This window comes from Akebia trifoliata, chromosome 8, assembly GCF_017979445.1.
Source record: "Akebia trifoliata isolate Shusen 1 chromosome 8, ASM1797944v1, whole genome shotgun sequence".
Classification (NCBI taxonomy): Eukaryota; Viridiplantae; Streptophyta; class Magnoliopsida; order Ranunculales; family Lardizabalaceae; genus Akebia; species Akebia trifoliata.
In genome coordinates, this window is record NC_141382.1 from 4,899,822 (window position 1) to 4,917,944 (window position 18,123).

General features: G+C 32.6%; 1 protein-coding gene across 2 annotated transcripts; it reads right to left on the reverse strand.

Annotated features, from left to right (window-relative positions):
* Positions 1-1,601: 1,601 nt before the first annotated feature.
* Positions 1,602-16,890, reverse strand: LOC147395630 (TNF receptor-associated factor homolog 1a-like). Of its 2 annotated transcripts, none has more exons than XM_086450342.1 (10): positions 16,733-16,890; positions 15,868-16,078; positions 14,351-14,462; positions 12,534-12,622; positions 12,364-12,432; positions 12,144-12,273; positions 9,787-9,945; positions 6,808-7,156; positions 5,421-5,533; positions 1,602-2,002 (listed from the first exon to the last, which is right to left on the reverse strand). In XM_086450342.1, exons 2-10 carry the CDS (start codon positions 16,040-16,042, stop codon positions 1,933-1,935), a joined length of 1,266 nt encoding a protein of 421 aa, XP_086306468.1. In that variant the 5' UTR covers positions 16,043-16,078; positions 16,733-16,890; the 3' UTR covers positions 1,602-1,932. The 2 variants fall into 2 exon arrangements, with proteins under 2 accessions (XP_086306468.1, XP_086306467.1); XM_086450341.1 differs by lacking the exon at positions 16,733-16,890 and adding an exon at positions 16,253-16,312.
* Positions 16,891-18,123: the final 1,233 nt, after the last annotated feature.

Here is an 18,123-nt window from a genome sequence, read left to right on the forward strand (position 1 = left end):
TTTTTATTTGTTTTTCATATTTTCTCCACACATTCATTTCAACACTCTTATCTCTGCAATGCTCATTTCATTGACTACTATTTTTACTCAACCACTTGAATGTTGTGGATTTTTTCAATGTTTTCTAAACAATGGCAAAAGACGATAGTGATAGATGCTTGATTGGAGAATACGCTATAGTCTTTTGAAGAAAAAAATACCAAAACTTACATATACATGGTGATATACTCTCCATAGGTATTGGAAGTGAAAAGCGACTCATCTTTGGCTCTTCCACTTTCTTTTGTGACAACAAATCTACCATATTACTTGCTTCTGACTCAGTTCTTCACGAAAGAACTAAGTACATAGAGGTTGATGTTACTTTTTTAGGGAGGAAGTTCGATCTATTACTCTTTAGACAGTCTTTATCTCTTCTTCAAAATAATTTGCTGAAATCTTTACAAAGTCTGTTGGTCCTTCTGTTACTAACTCTCATCTTATCAAGTTAGGCTTAGTTGATATATTTGTCCTAGCTTGAGGGGGAGTACTGGAAATAATGATGTTATTATTCTTTTTAATTATTTTATTTATTTGTAAAGGCATTTACATCTATTCACTTTTTTACTAATAAATATATTTGTCAATCTATCATAATGAGACTTAACAATTATTTTCCTATAACTTTTCTATATGACGTAATCACAAAGGATGAATTTGTAATTCCTCCTTATTTCTTTTTTTTTTTCTTTTGAAAAAAATGTGATTAAAATGTGAAAACATGTTTTTCTTTTGCTTCGAAAAAGTTACTTTCTTTTATTGGTTTAATTTTTGAGGCCTAATGGCTGTCTGTGATTTGCTTCATAAATGTTTAATTATTTTATTAGTGTGCAATTTTGCTCAAAAGATATGCTAATCGTTAGAAATTTTTAGCATAATAAAATGTATAATTATGTGTGAAAATATGTTATCATACATAGATATTCAATTGTGTTCTTTTGCTAAAAAAATATATTGAAAACTTTAAATAAATGTTGAATGTAATACTTTTTTTTTAATAATTCTTAAACTTTTTATATGTTGAACTTTTATTATGAGTAATATGTTAATGTTTTTCTCCTCTTTATTTTTGTGATAAACAAAACTTTATTTGAAAAGAGGAGAAGCCGAGAGGGCAACAATAAAAGACAAGATAAACAAAACTTTATTTGAAAAGAGGAGAAACCGAGCGGGCAACAATAAAAGACAAAAAAGGGTGAAAAAATTAAAGAAACAACCAGAGAGTCAAATATTTTCTAAAATCATCCTAATTATTGCAAAATTTTCCCATTTTTTTTCTTTCCCATATAAAAGAAAAACATCTATGTGAGATACGAGACCACATACGCTATTGTGCGATTGCATATATGCACAGCATATGCTGATCGCACGTCACCGCATATGCTATTTGAAAACACTGGATGAGGGCATCATGAGCACAAACTTCAGTGTTCTAAACTTCAGTCGTGGATGGAAGAGCACCGCTTCATTGATATTTCCCATTGGGTCATTGGATTTTATGTTTTATTTAGTTTTTACGAAGAATTAAGTATCATCATAAGCCATTTTGCAGTCCTGCATCATCATCACAAAAATGTTGGGTTGGATTAAGGAATCCTAATCCTTCATTCAATGCCCCATGTCTTATGTTATTTTAGTGTGTTCACATCCGCTCTCAATCCTCATTCTTTTTGGCCAGCTGTGACTCTTTAAGAACTTCAACATACAATAAAGCCTTAGTTGCACACTTTTGACTTTCCCAGTGCTTTCATTCTTTCACACTTCTCCCAATGCACATTAGCAAAGTAATACAGCTGAGCAAAAGTCAAACAGAAGGAAAGAAGGATCCACAGTTCTGAGACATGATTTTATTATCAAACCTGCTTTTTCTTATATTTCTTATCAGCTTGCCTCTTATTCCTGTCTAAGCTCTTCTTGCCTCTTCAGGGCAACATTTTCCTGGTATGCAACTTCAATTCTATTACTGCAACATGAAAGTAACACAGATAGTTTAGCACTAAAAGAAAATACTGAATCAGATTAGTTCATCACATTTAGATCATAATACCATAACTCATACATGTTGTATGGCCTCACTCGAAGGAGATATGGTAAGAACTATATGTCGGCATAAATTGATTGATTTCTTTCCAACATTAAATTTGTTAGGATGATCCACATAGTTGATTCAGGACGGTGAGGGGAGAAAATAAAATGGGAAATTTAGGAAATTTTGGTTTAGGATTTTGTGTAAGGATTTGGGCGACAATAGGAAAAGGGTTTCCAAAATCTCAATTGGCTATATTTTAAAATGTAAAACACAAAATTTTCAACATTTTGAAATGTAGATTAGGGGAAGGTTAGGGATTGGGGCAAGGTTTATAGGATATTGATTAAAAATTAATAGAATGGGGAAAGGATTATGGATTGAGGTTTGTAGGTTTCAAGAATCAATAATCAAGAAAAAAAAATATAATAAATAAAAAAACAAACGAATAAAAAAAAAAGAAATACGGAAAGATGAGAAGATGATAGAAAAGATAGAACCTTAGAATCACACCAAGAATAGTGGAGAACTCACTTCACTCTATGAAAGAAACATATTTTTATTCATCAAAATTCTTCATTATCATTAATATAAAAATAAAAAAAAAGCCTAATACAATCTATATAAAGAAAAATAAATAAAAAATCCTAGTCAAACTAAAATACCAAATAAATAAACCTAATTTTCATAATTTTCTCTCCTAATTTTCATACCCTAATAAACTTAAATAAAAGACATAGTAAAGTTACTAAACTGTCCCTAAATATTATACTAAGACCATAGGCAAATAAAATATGAAAATAAACTCCCAAAACATAAAATTTAAGTCCTAAAATAGAAAATTAAATAAATGACTAATCTAAAATAATCTCGAACGATAAAAATCTAAATCCAAATAAGTGAAAACCTAAATAATTACAAAATTTTCGTCGGAACCCTTGACTATTGACTTGATTTGTGTTTCACATTAATAGTGCATTAAAACATTGATAAACCAAAGAAAATTATGATTCTTTTTCACTATAGTTAATAAGTAATGCAAATGTACACTAATAAAGACACAGGTCAAGGCAAGGATTTCCTTTATATAAAGATGGTATATTTACACTATTCTTCACTACAGAGATCAACCCCTTCTTAGATAGATTGGCCACATTGACAATCCTTCCAAGAATTTTCATCACCACTAATGCAAAACGCAAAACAAGTCAATGGTTAAGGATTTCAATGGAAAATTTGTAATTATTTAGAATTTCACTTATTTGAGTCTAAATTTATCATTCGGGATTATTTTAGATTAGTCTTTTGATTTAGGACTTCAATTTTATGTCTTTAGGGCTTATTTTCATGTTTTATTGGCCTATAATATCTCGGGGTAGTTAGTAACTTTAGTTTGTCAATTATTGAAGGCGTGTTTGATGGTAGAGAAAATATTACCTGGCAAATCCTTTTTTACTATTTGAGCACAACATGAAAAATTTTGCGGAAATTATTTTTGTTGTTAGAGCTGCATAAAAAAATATTATTTTAATTTGAATATTGTGATAACTAAATAAAAAATCCTGATAAAATCATTTTTTTTTGTGAAAAATAGAATTATTTCTTAAATTATTAGAGTTACTATTGGCACCCCAAAATTTAAATATTATACCCCAATTTCTTAAATTATGTCACCCCCCGTTTAAAGATTAAAAAACACTCTTCAAACATTACAAAGGTTTGGCTCAAATTATAATCTCAACTTTATAACACTCGTCCAAAAAAATTTAGTAGTTGTTTATAATTATGATTAGGCTCATATAAAATCCTAAACCAAAAAAATAGATAATAACTGCCAAAAAACTAAGAGTTTTGATTGGCACGCCAACTATTAATGATTTTCTTTTTTTTATCTAGGGTGTAATCAATAAAAGTTGGGGTGCCAATAGCAACTCTTTATTTTTATTTACAAAACAAATATTGAAATAATTTAAAATTCTTTATTTAATTAGAAGTTTACAAAAAAAAAAAAAAAAAACGATTGACTAAGCTAATTTAAAAAATTTATCAAAATAATTAATTTTTAACAATTTAAATATTTATTTTACAAATTAAACTATGATATATTTTTTTATGCTAGTGTAATGGCAAATCATTTCTAAGGGGGGGAGGGTAAGAAAATGATTTTTGCCGCTAATATAGGAAAATCGAGTGTGGTGGCAAATCATTTTCCCTCCAATTTTCTAATTTTTGACGCACCAAACATTTGAAAATAGTAATTTTCCACAAAATTGGAATTTCCACCTAATTTTCCGTGCAATCAAACATACCCTTAAGTTTATTAAGGTGGAAAACTAGGAGAGAAAATTAGGACAATAAGCTTATTTATTATATATTTTAATTTGATTAGGATTCTTGATTTATTTTCTTTATATAGATTGTATTAGGATTTTTTTTAAACGAAGATTTTGATGAATAAAGAATGCGTTTCTTTCATGGAGTAAAGTGAGTTCTCCACCATTCTTAGTGTGATTCCATGGAACCCTTGGTGTGATTCCAAGGTTCTATCAGTCTATCTCTTTCTCTTTTTTCTTCTAATATTTATTTTTCTTTGTTTATTCTTATGTGTTTCTTGATTTTCTTTTACTTCCTTGTTCTTGTTTTGTAAAATACTTGATTCTTGAAACCTTCATGAAACCTACAAACCTCAACCCTTCCCCATTTTCTTTAACCTTTATTTAATTAATCTCTTTTCCAAATCTTTAAACCTTAATCCTTTTCTTAGCCTATAAACCTTTAACCATACCTTTTTCATTATGATTGTGGTCATATTTGCAAAATGTCATAATTAATCTACCCTATACCCTATCACTTAACCGCAACCAAATACCCTAAACCTTTCCTTAATCGTAATTTCAAAATGTTGTAATTAGAAAACTTTGTGTTTTACATTTCAACATATAGCCAATTGAGATTTTGGAAACTCTTTTCCTATTGTCGTCCAAATCCTTAATCAAATTCCAAAATCACCCAAATCAGACACCTTAACCCAATCCTAAACCAAATTTCCTAATTCCCCATATTTCCTCTTCTTCCCTCACCGTCTTGCATCAACCAACCCTTGCCCATCACTAATGATAATCAAAGGAATCTCCTAACAACAACCCAAATAAATAATTCTTAAAAACTTTATTAAAACTGTAGTCATTTAAATATGATTATATGTTTTTTTTATAAGAAAATACCATTCCACTCCAGAAGATGGAACACTCAACTTGAACAACAATAAAATGACAATGATAACACTATACCTGCAGAAGAATGGCATTTACAATTCAACAGAAAGAGAGAAAAAATTGGACAATGGGTAGATTACCTGAAAATGTGTTCTAGGACAAAAATTTCCACCGTTCTACGACCCAGCTTTGTAAGCCGCCTTTCATCGCGCTCAATGGAATCATTGTTGCAGTCTTCTCCAGAATTTCCATCCTACATAACAAAGATAAAATTGTAGAGGAAACACGATCATATGCTGATATTTATACCATTGAGGGAGATGAAAAAATAGAATTAACAATATTTGCAAGCTAGGCATACAAATGATGCTACTTTCAATCATTCCACAACCCACACATATGCACACAAACACTATGAAAACTTCATAACAAAGAAAAACTTCCAACAAATTGTTTGCTTATTACTGTAGTGTTTCATTAAGCAATAGAAACCCAATACAAGTGACCTCAATGGCCCACTGCTCCGAGGTTTAAGAAGCTACAACATATTTTATATATACATTGAGAACTGGCATCCACAAAAATGTCCAATTCACTCCACGAGGAAAAAAACCATATAACTTAAATATTAGGTAAAAGAATATCAGAGAGAAAGAAGACAATAGTTTGAAGCTAGAAAGTGAAAGAATTACTCAGGAAGTATTGATCAGATAGGTTAAATTTTTTGATTTGCCATTTCCTAATATTTTCTTTTATATTATGTTAAAGGGTAAATTACGCTTTGACCCCTAATAGTTTAGTGTAATTCTATGTTGACCCCCTAACATTTTCACAATTACACTAATCTCCCCTAAAGTTATCAAAAGGATTCACTTAGACCCCTTTTGTCAATAAAACATTTTAGAAACGCGTTTTTTACTTTTAATAAAGATTATTTTACCCTTTTTAATGGTTGAGAAAGAAAGAATCACCAAAATTGCATTAGGGGTTGAGAATGGGGGAATCACCAAAGTGAAGTTTTATTCAGTTTGGGATTTTACCATTTTAAAATTTAATTATTTTTACAATGAAAAAAATAAAAATTAGAGGGTTAAAATGGTAGAATAGCATTGGAACACTAACACAATTTCTGACTAGCGAGATAAGTGAAATTATCAGTAGGTTAAGGGGTCCACATGTAATTTACCCTATGTTAAATGCTTAGTGAGGAAGCAACAAGTATTAGAACAAAAAGATTTTTGTGCGTGACACTTACGAATTCAGTTCGAAGATAAAAGACATGAAATCCAAATTCAACATTTGAAACCATTCATACACAGACAAGCAGTAAGCTTTCATAAAGCAACCTGTCAGAATCCAGTCTGATAGTGTGACTTCATGATTAAGACATCAAATAGATATCATTACTTGCCTTAAAAAAATGACCAACTCCGAGATAGCAGAAAATGACCAACTCCAAGATAAAGTGGCAACACATATGAGTCGCCCTTAGAAAGTTTGAGACATCAAATAGATATCATTGCTTACCTTTGTATGGTTCTGAGGACCCTTCTTGTCCTCTGGAGGCAGAGGTTCCAGGGAAGCCCTCTCAAGAAGTAATAACACGTCATCAACCAAAACAAACATGTCTTCCTCAACACACACAATAGGAGCAGGTGTTTCCTCAGTGTCCAATAGTTCAATACTCCCTTTCTTGCTCTTACCCTGGCATTCAAGAGCTTTCAGACCACTGTATAGTGACTCCATCACCAAAGTAGATGTGACTTCCTTCTCTATGAAAAAATGCTTCACAACTACTTTCAAGATCACATCTGTTTTCTCCTTGGACATGCAACTCTTGACATCTCGGTCAACTTCTGACCAAAAAGCACAGAAACTGCAACCATACCATGTGATAATCTCATGTAAATTTGTATATATACATCAATTTATAAGAAAATACAATTTAGTTGGATCATATGATTAATTATGATATAAAACATAAATGGAAATAACTCAAATTTGGTAACCCATCACAGGACACTTCTCGGCATGGCTAGGTTGACATTCTTTGCATTAAAAAAAAAAAAAATGCTGTGTTTTCAAAGGTGTTAAGAGGCTTACCTGTGGGAGAGGCTCTCATAAGACACCTTGAGGATCTTACAAGCAGCACTCTTCATTCCAAAGGCAGCCATGGTACTCAAAGAGACAAGAAAGCTTACGACTCAAGAGACACGCACTAGTAAGAGACTATGACCTGGATGAAGATGATAGTGACCATTTAACCAATAAAACATAAGATATTTATGATGTAAACGAGGATGACATTGATTTTGATGTTTTTGACCAGTTGATGAATCCTAACTCGAACTTATGATTTTGTATCAATTTTTACATTTTGAACAATATAAATCTTTACTATATTGTGGACCTGTGTTACTTGTGCATGCATGGATTAAAATAATATGGTTTATTTTTTTTTTTTGATAAAATAAAATCAATATGGGGGTTGGTAATTGATTATTGTAGTTCAGTATGATATTTATATAACACGAGGCTACCACTTAGTAGGAACAAGTACACAGTGTTACCCCTAACTTGACTTTTTCCCTATTTTTTTTCCTTCAATTTTTCCTAGGGCTGGCAACAGGTGGGGTGTGGGTCAGGTAAGACTTCTATCGACTCCATACCCGAATTAAAATATACACACCCATACCCGCAGGGGCGGAGCCAGGATTTTCTTGTAGTGGGGGCAAACTATGGTTCGTTGTATAGTTGAAGACCTTGAATGGTGGGAAAATTATGTGTTGGAATATACGGTTAGAGGCACGTGAGGGTGTGGGGGCAAATGGGGAGAGAGGTGAGGGAGTGGGGACAAATGGCGAATGTAATTAGTTGAAAATATAGGGGTGTCTCAATGTTCTGTGGGGGCAATTGCCCCCACCAGCTCCTTACTAGCTCCGCCCCTGCATACCCGCTTTCTTACCCGAATTTTAGGAAGATAACCAAATCCAAAATTTTACACAAGTTTTAGGGAGGAAATAGTCTCATTGTAATGGAGAATATCATAGGGACTACCAACAGGAAAAGTTATTATATACGTAGTTACCAAGTCGGAGTTTGGAAATAAGTCGGCAAGAGGAAAAATCGATAACATTGGGAAATAAAAAAATCGAAGAAAAAAAACTGGGGAAAAAGTCAAGTTAGGGTTAACACAGTGTACTTGTTCCTACTAAGTGGTATTCTCATGTTATATCATTAAATATCATATTGAACTATAATAATCAATTACCAATCAACCCCCATATTAATTTTATTGAACTAATATATATATATATATATGGGTCCCGTTCCCCACCCTAAGCTTTACCCTACACTTTAACAAACGTGTTTTGTCCTACAAGGGTTAGAAGTTTTGGAATAGGCTGATTTTTGGTGAGGATGATCTCTATGGTGAGGAGATCATCCTCACCAAAAATCAGCCCATTCCAAAACTTCTAACCCCATCAAAAATGGTTTACAAAAAATGGACGGTCCACGATTTTTCAACTTGTAAACATGAGGTTAAAAATTTCGGAATGGGCTGATTTTTGGTGAGGATGATCTTCTAATCATAGAGATCATCCTCACCAAAAATCAGCCCATTCCAAAACTTCTAACCCATGTAGGACAAAACATGTTTGTTAAAGTGTAGGGTAAAGCTTAGGGTGTTGAACATTTCCCTATATATATATATATGATTTCATCCATGCATGCACAACAAGTAACACAGGTCCACATTGTAGGCAAGATTTATATTGTTCAAAATATACAAAAAGATACAAACATAAGTTTGAGTTAGGATTCATCAACTGTTCAAAAACATCAAAATCAATGTCATCCTCATTTACATCATAAATATCTTATGTTTTATTGGTTAAATGGTCAGTATCATCTTCATCCAGGTCATATTCTCTTACTTGTGCATCAATTTCATATATCATTTTTCTTGATTTTATTGTAAAGTTTGCGTCTCTTTTTGGCATATTTTGACAAAGGCAAATGCATTAGGGGAATGTGTTGTACTTTTCTCAGTTTTTTTATATCATTTCACAATTGCACCATTTTTTTGGGTTCAGATCCTAGGACTGGTAATACCAGAAAGAAAACTATACCACCTCACCAAGGTGGTCCCTTCACATTACATTCAACTTACATATGATCTCAGGCTCATTCTAAAATTCACAAGCCAAATGAACTACCATACAAATAGATACAATTCAAAACTTACCAAAAGATAGTGAAAAATGCATGCATTCAAAAAAAAAATTGTTTCATTCCAGTATCTCGGGATACAAAGACATCTAGGCCAAAACATCCAGAAATGAAATTGAAACGTGGAAGTGCGGACTTGGAACTAGCAATGCACAAGACCACTTAATTTGGTAGATCCCAAAATACGTCCCTTCAATATTCTGAATGGTTTAACAAAAATAATTACTGTCCAAATATTTATCAGTTTTATAATTCTGACATATAGATTCATACCTTGACCACCTAGCTTTGTCCTCGATTAACTTCCCAAGCTTGCCTCTTCTTTCTTCAACAAAACGCTGAAAAATTTGCTCTACATTTGTCAGATATACCCGAACCAGCTCTCTCCTATACTGGCAATCAAGGCAACGAAAAGGGCGGTCTGCTTTCACCCTTATTTCCAAAAGCATAAAAGACGTAAAAGCAGAAGTAGTCATTAAAATGTCAATTTTCCGGTGAAATCAAAGAGAAAAACAGTGACACTAAGAATAGATCTATTGAATCATAAAAGACCAGAGTCAACAGATATGTAATAGGAGTCTAAATTATTTGCAAATGTAAATCACACTATTAGGATGAGCCAATCAAAGAGAGAAGTCAGGAAAAACATCTACATTGCCAAATCAAATATCTAATAACAGTAAGACAAACAAAAGTTGATGTAATTGCCACCTTAAAACCCAATTACCAAGTGAAAATTCTCAGAACGCCTAAAAGTGTGGAATATAAATTAATTTGGGATTTCTTTTGAAATGGGTTCGTTCATCAAGACATTCGGAAGTTAAATCTCATGAGGTGAAAATTGGTACACAAACTAGAAAAATTGGGAGGTCTGGGAAGTTTAGATCAATAAATGAAGCATTATTAGCAAAATGGATTTGGGAGTATGAGGTAGAATGATCACAGGAAAAGGGTAATATCTGTTAAACACAGTTCAGTTCCTTCGGGTTGGGAAAGTGGACAACTGGGAACTCTTATGGATGTAGTGTGTGGAAAGGTATAGCCAATCTCTTCCCCGTGTTCCACAAAAGATTATTTTTTATGGTACGCACAGGATCTACATTTCAGTTTTAGGAGGATCATTGGTGCAATTCTTTGCCTCTTCATGCATAATTCTCAAATTTGTTTTCCTTATCTGATAATAGAAGATACCCATTGTTGAATGCATAGATCGGAATGGGGTGAGGAGATCTCTTGGGATTTTGGATTCAAGAGGAAGTTTAACAATTGGGAGGCTCAATCTGTTGCCAATCTCCTGTATGAGATTTCCTATATCTCAGTTCTAGTACAGGGTAAGGATCGTAGAACGTACATCTGCTCTAGGTATAGTATGTTCTCAATCAAATCGTTTAATCACTCACTTGTGTCTGGCCTTCCGTATTCTACATCCAAATTTCCATTACCGTCATAGAGGGGACAAAAGCCCCTTCTAAGGTTGCAATCTTTATTTGGTTCTCTACACTGAATAAAATTCTAACAATCGATAACATCATTGCTAGGAGGGTTATTATAGTAGATCAGTGTCCCATGTGCCTTGCCAATGGTGAGTCTATCAATCACCTCCTAATCGATTACCGTTTGAATTTGGAGTTATTCCATACACCCTTCAAACCATTATCGGTTTTTTTTTGCAGCACCCGTCCTATCATTGTTTCAAAGCTGGTTCTCTAAAGTGTCTTTGGGTAGTTCAAAACAAACGGAAAACTTTATCGAGGAGGTTATTTATTTATTTTATCTTTTTGAAAGTATAAATTTTATAAATATCAAACAAGAGGTACAAACAATGACCGGTCAAGGTGACCAATCAAAACACTTGAATTAGCTATTACATAAGGAGTCTCCCAAACCTTGGAACATTGACAAAGGCAATTTAGGAATGACCCAATACACTTTGAAGAGTTGAAGGAAATAGAACCAAATGAGGTAAGAGATTTCACAATGAAACAAGAAATGGTTGACTGATTCCCCACTCGAGTAGCACATAAAACAATTGGGAGTTACAAAACCTCTCTTGATAAGAAAGTCTAGAGTTGATAATTTGTTATGAGATGCAGCCCAAGTAAAGAAGCAAAACCTTTGAAGGGACTTTTGAACCCTAGATTAACTTGAAAGGAAAATGTAAAGTGTGGTCACAAAGAATGCCCATACCTGAAGCAAAGGAGCTCACATCAAGGACGTTATTATTGGCATCTTGGGTTTGATGAACTACTACTTTCTAATGTTTAAGTAGTTTTTTTCTTCTTTATTTTGAAGATTTTGTGTACATGGGGATCTCTATGTAAGGAGTCGAGTTAAGTGCAATTATTGTATTTCTTCTGTGGTGGCTTCAAATATTACATAATAAAATTACTTTTACGACATCAAAAAAAAAAAAAAAAAATTGGAAGTGGGCGGTGATTTCTAATGTTGTCAAGTATGCAAAACATATAAAGTTCATACTAATAGAAGAACCAGAAGACCAAAATTCAATCAAGGTTGAAATTAATTAAAAATGGTGACCAAAAGAGATCCACCAAATTTTAGATCTCAAAAACTAAGTCAAAATAAGTACGATAAATCAGCAAAACACAAAATCATGAAAATTGAAACACCTGATAACTTGGACTTGAGCCTTTATAATAAGAGTGTTAAGAAAAAGAAACCCATCTAGAACTTTTGACAACTCCATGAACTTTTTCCACCCCCAGTCATTCTCTTTCTTACAAAATCGGTGCAATGTATCTGCAAAAAACCTCCCTTGTCTGCATTAAGCGTAAAAGCATTAAAAGGAAAAGCTCCATCAGATCGACTAACATAATATAACCAACCAACCAGAGTATTTTGACTTTTTTGGATCTTTATTCACCACAGATATCGTAAACTGAGCAAAATGGTTCCAGCCTGTTAATATATGGGAACAAAAGAAATTTATGAGATCAGTTATGGACAGCCCAGAAGACCGATCAACTAGACAAACATGGAAGTCATTGAATCTATCAAACCTGGAAGTAGTTCGTCATGATTAGCAACACAAAGAAACAAAGAGAGATGGTTGCTGACATCACATCCTTGGGGGTAAATTAAGATGTACCTGCAAACCCATTTCAACAAGCTTTGATTGAAAATAACAATAACAGGAAACTTTGCATAATATGCATGTCTGTGTGTTTGCCAATGCTTTGAATGCTAAGCCATGAGGCTAGGGATTTCCCTAGCCCTCAGCAAAAGATGTAAACCTCGCACGAATGCAGATTTTAATAGAAATTTTCCATTTAAGAATGTTCTGAAAAAGCATTCCTATTTGTTGTTATACTACTATATATATGGGGGCGGTTCAAGAGACAATAGTTGTGACAAAATCTATGACAACGGCTTTTTGTAAACCACTGTTGATGGGGTTAGAAGTTTTGGAATGAACTGATTTTTGGTGAGGAAGGTCTCTATAATGGGGAGATCATCCTCACAAAAAACCAGCCCACTCAAAAACTTCTACCCATAAAAGACATTGAACCATTGTCATAGATTTTATCACAATTATTGTCCCATAAACCGTCCCCTATCTATATATATATCACAACGTTTGGGTATGTTTTGATATATTTAAGAATGTTTTGCGAAATATTTTAAAACAAATCAGAAAAACCTAATCTCAGAATGTTTGGTGAAATTGTTGTAATTGCGAAAAAAATATATTTTACTTTTGGGTTTATCTATCCTAACCCAAATCATAAACCTAATCTCAAATCATTAATCCTTAACCCAATTCCCAATCAGATTTCCCTAAGCCCCTATATTTTCTGTTCTCCCCTCACCGTCATGCATCAAAAGATCTCCCAAAACATATCAAATGCAATGTTTTGATACTAAATTTAACCATTAAACAGATTTTGTAACTTTTAAAATTCATCAAATAATTAACATTATCTATGATCAAATGCAATGTTTCGAGGCTCCTATGTTTGTTTTGTAAAATTCGAAACTTTTCTAATAAATAATCATAAAAAAAAAAAAGTAATTTTCAATATTAAACTTATTTTAAACATTAAAAAAAAAAAGGTTTTAATATTTTTATGAAATAAAAACTAAAATTTCATGAGTTAAAATGAATAGTTTCGCAATGGTTCGATTCCATTTCGGTAGTGGAAAAACAGAAACAAAGGAACTATATGAGATTTTAAACATTGGCTTATGATGCACCCAAGTCCCATCATACGCAACAGTCTCAGTCTATACTTTTTAATATGACACTGGTCAAGGCTATTCAATCGCCTTGAATGGAACATAACTTGAGATAAAATGCAAATTTCTAACCATGGTATTTGTATGAACTCTTTTCGTGATTGTAACCATATTTTAGCAGGTCCATCCAGGAAATGGTGTGCTAATTGACCATGTATACACTCCATGGTCCATCATATAACTCCAGTTTACTACATGATATGGAACTCTGATCCAAGTCATTTCTTTGGTCAATTATCAGGGGATAATTGTTAGGGCCAAAAAACAGTATAAACATACAATGTTGTTTCGCTGGGGTATTAACAGTGAGATACACTATTTTCCCAATCCTCAGGTCAGGGAGACATGCACTTCAGGTGGTCTTGTGCCCTTATGCATATGTGCTTTTTAGACACCTCACTTGGAGGAGCACCTTGAGACATGCATCCAGTGCCTTTGAAATACATGAACCAATGCATGAATAAAAATTCAACATGCATGATCAAGTACAAAAAAGTGTGAGACTAACAATTACTGATACAGAATTGAATAAGCAAAGAATATTTGATGATATAAACTAGATATAGACAAAGCCCAATACCATTGGTACCCGCCAATCTCGAATACGTCACTCCAAAGTTCTCTTTCGCTTATTTGTGAAAAGTTCTCTATCTTCCACGTATATTTTCCATATAGCTGAGAAGGCTTTGGCCCTGCATAAAGTGAAATCAGCAATTCAATTCACCAGAGTACTTAACAAGAAAGAATTAAACACAATAGTGAGAAAGGTTTAACATGATAAATTAGGCCTCTCATAGCCATTCAAAATACTTGGGAAGCTGAGATGTCTTATCAGGCACTTTGAGATGGTGTCAAGAATTCATATTGATCTTTCCAAGTGTTAGATCTCAAAGTGGGTAAAGTGGAAACTTGGAGGTTCTACTAAAGGGAAAAAAAAGTTTGAGAGATGGCCTGCTTCATGGCGGGAGGGTTGTTCTCCAAAGATGATAGAATCACACTAATAAATTCCCCCTTGCCCACCCTAACTATTAATTTCTGTCTCTTTTCTGCTCCAATTTTTGTAGCCGACTGCCTATGTTGTGTAATTGAGATCAATGGATAAAAAAATGCAGTTCGCGTGTGTTTTTTTATCAAAAGATAATGGTAATATAATATGTTATCAAAGTGACAACATCCATCCACCATTCCAGATCTCAAAATCTGGCAATCTCATTGGTCACTCTAGCCATCATTCGTGATAGATATGTGGAGCTCACTGACAGCCTTCTCTTTCCTCAATCAAGTACAGCCATGTACCAAATCTTACCATATAAGACCTGAAACAGCGCTCAATCAGCAAAAACATTCCTATGACATATTAATGAAGCAATTTCAGCTTGTAATTCCTTTCAGATTATCAATGACCTCAAAAACTTCAAACAACCAACCTATGATCCTATCTTTTCTTTTTTACTCTCTTCTCTCTTTATATGTCTATGTGGTACACTAGATGAAATTCTGACGTGCAAGATCTTTATTTTATTTTATTTTTTAAAAGTATATGATTTATTAGAAGAGCTAATGAAATCCAAAGTTCAAGATGACCATCTTGATACCATAAGTGCTGAAAATACAATAATTAGCCATCTTGCTTACAAACTGAATCCCATCAATGTAATAAGTCCTCAAAAACTACACCCTTGAACTCCTTAAGGCTCAAACAACTTGCACACTAAAATATATAATTCCCAAAATGAACGTAATTAGTTCTTGAACTAATTGTCCCTTCCTTTCAAATATGCAGTTCTTCTTCTCCTTCCATAGACCCCAACAAACCACATAGGGAAGTAAATGATCAAGGCACGACTTTGCCAGGTCTCCAAAAATAATCACACTGCATGAGGGAAACACATATGGTAATGAAATATAGACACAAAATGGGACCACACGAGCTATGTGATCTCACAATTGATATGGATGTGATTTACAAACTCCCCAACAGATTTGCATAAGGAAAAAAAATGACTGAAATTATACCACAATTAATATGCAAGAGTTGTAACAACCGGTTACCATAAAGAAAACTACTGCCAAGAAAACATGGAATATATAACATACCACAATCATCATCGTCATCATCTGTATCCCAATAAGGGAGTGAAGTTGATGGGGTGCTAATCTTGACTTGCTCACAGGACTGCCATTCAGCCAGGGCTTCCCCGCATTGCCCACCACCCGAAATCTCCTCGGACGACCTCCCGGCCCCAAAATCTTCACTTGGACTCCCAGTCATAACTCTCTCCGATAAGTTTCCCTCAACACTCTTCACCTATGCATTCACCAGAACACCAACTCAGAGACGGCAAAATCGAATTCAAAAATGACAATCTTCCACTTATAAACAAGATTTCAAAATCTTGGAAATAAAAATGTTTCAAATTCTCAATTATCTACATTTCTGCTGCTGAAAAACAATAACATAAAATAAAAAATCAAACCCCACTTGGAAATCCCAAATGATGGAGAGAAAAAGCAAAGAAAATCCCATTTTTCAAGAAAAATTTTCTTCAGCCCGGAAACCAAAAACCCTAACCGCATTCCAATTTTTTCTAACAAAATACTAATAAAAGAAAATTCTAAAATAAAAATTTCAAGAACAAAGCTTAAAACCCCATTTTTACCATAAATTTCTTTATCCCATCTGTTTAAACTCCAAAAACAAAAAACCCACATTTAGAAAACTAATTCCAGTAAACTCTACAATCCAACAAAATCAATTCCAACGAAAATAAAATTAACAAAACACCCCAAAAACCAAAACTCATCTTCAAAAAACCAACAGATAATAATCCATAGAAATCCCAATCTAAACATGCGAAATCGTAGACACAACCCCTTAACACTAACAAGAATCCATACCAAAGGGTAATAAGAATCAGAAGAGGAAATCCATTTTTTATTTTCTCTGATCAAATCAAAATACCTGGAATGACGAACAGAACTGGCTTCCCCTACAGAAAAGACTAGAAATCAGAGATTTCTATTTCTATTTCTCGTTCTAAAATAAAAAGATAAAGGAAATTATCAATTTATTAATTGATATAAATGAGAAGCAGATTAACTTGTATTTTCTAAAATAATATTTACTACCAATATCATGTAATAAAATTCCCATGTTTCTTGATGTGGTAAACAAAATGGATTAATTCTTTTTCTTTTTTTCCTTTTTCTTTTTTTAAGAATCACTCTATTTCATATATTATAAAATTTATAAATTCATAAATTCATTAATAAATCTAAATTTTATTTTCTAATAAAGTCATGATTGAGAAATATTGCTGATAAAAAATAAAGTCATAATTGAGAATTACACAAATAGTGAAAATCTTTAAAATGGCCAAAATATCCTTCACTTGTTTTTTAATAATTGTTATTGTCATTAGAATTTTATGTTATTTCAATCAGAATAAAATAAATAATAGTGTTTTCGATTTTGTGCTCGTTTCAAAATTAGTAATGAGCTCACTAGGCCAACCTTTGTTTATATATATATATATTAGGGGTGCAATTTAATTCGGTTCAAACCGAGAACCAAATCAAATTGTGGAATTTGGACTGGTTTGGTTCGGTTTAGATTTATATCGATTCAGTTTCAGATTTTAAAAATAAAAAATCGATGAATTCGATTTGATTATCTGTTCAGACAATATAAAAAATCAAATCAATATTTATTTAAAATAAAATATTAATTTAATATATATTTGAAAAATGAGTTCATTAGATTGCATGAATTTTTAAATGATAACCAGTAATTGTTATTTTATTTTACAATCAAAACTATATATATTTGTTTTAGTAAAAAATTTCATAATATCCACGGTGTTAAATTTGTCATCGTTGGCATTTTAATAAAATTAAAATCAATTTACTTAACTTAAAGTACTAATTTAACTGAGTTTCTAATTAAAATCTGACATTATTCAACATTAAGTGTCCAAACAAATGGATAAGATGGTAAGAGACTTGAGAATCCGAAAAAAAATCTCTTACAACTTCATATGTGAGTTTGTAGATATAATATTTTCCTTTCACACCTTAAAATGTCTGATGATGTTTCCTTTTCGTAAAAAGCACTATACAACAATTACTTCATCCATATTTGAAATCAAAAGAAATGTTAATTCTAAAACGATCCTTGATGAGCGAGTTTATGTAAGTTGTAGAAGTACACTTAGTCGCTGAACTCAAATGAATTATCAAATTAGCAATCTAACACCACATCCCTCTAGATTTCATTAAAAAACTCAGATCCAAAAAAAGAAAATTAAAAAAACTAATGTTTTTTGGGCTTGATTCAAGATTTTGAAAATGGAC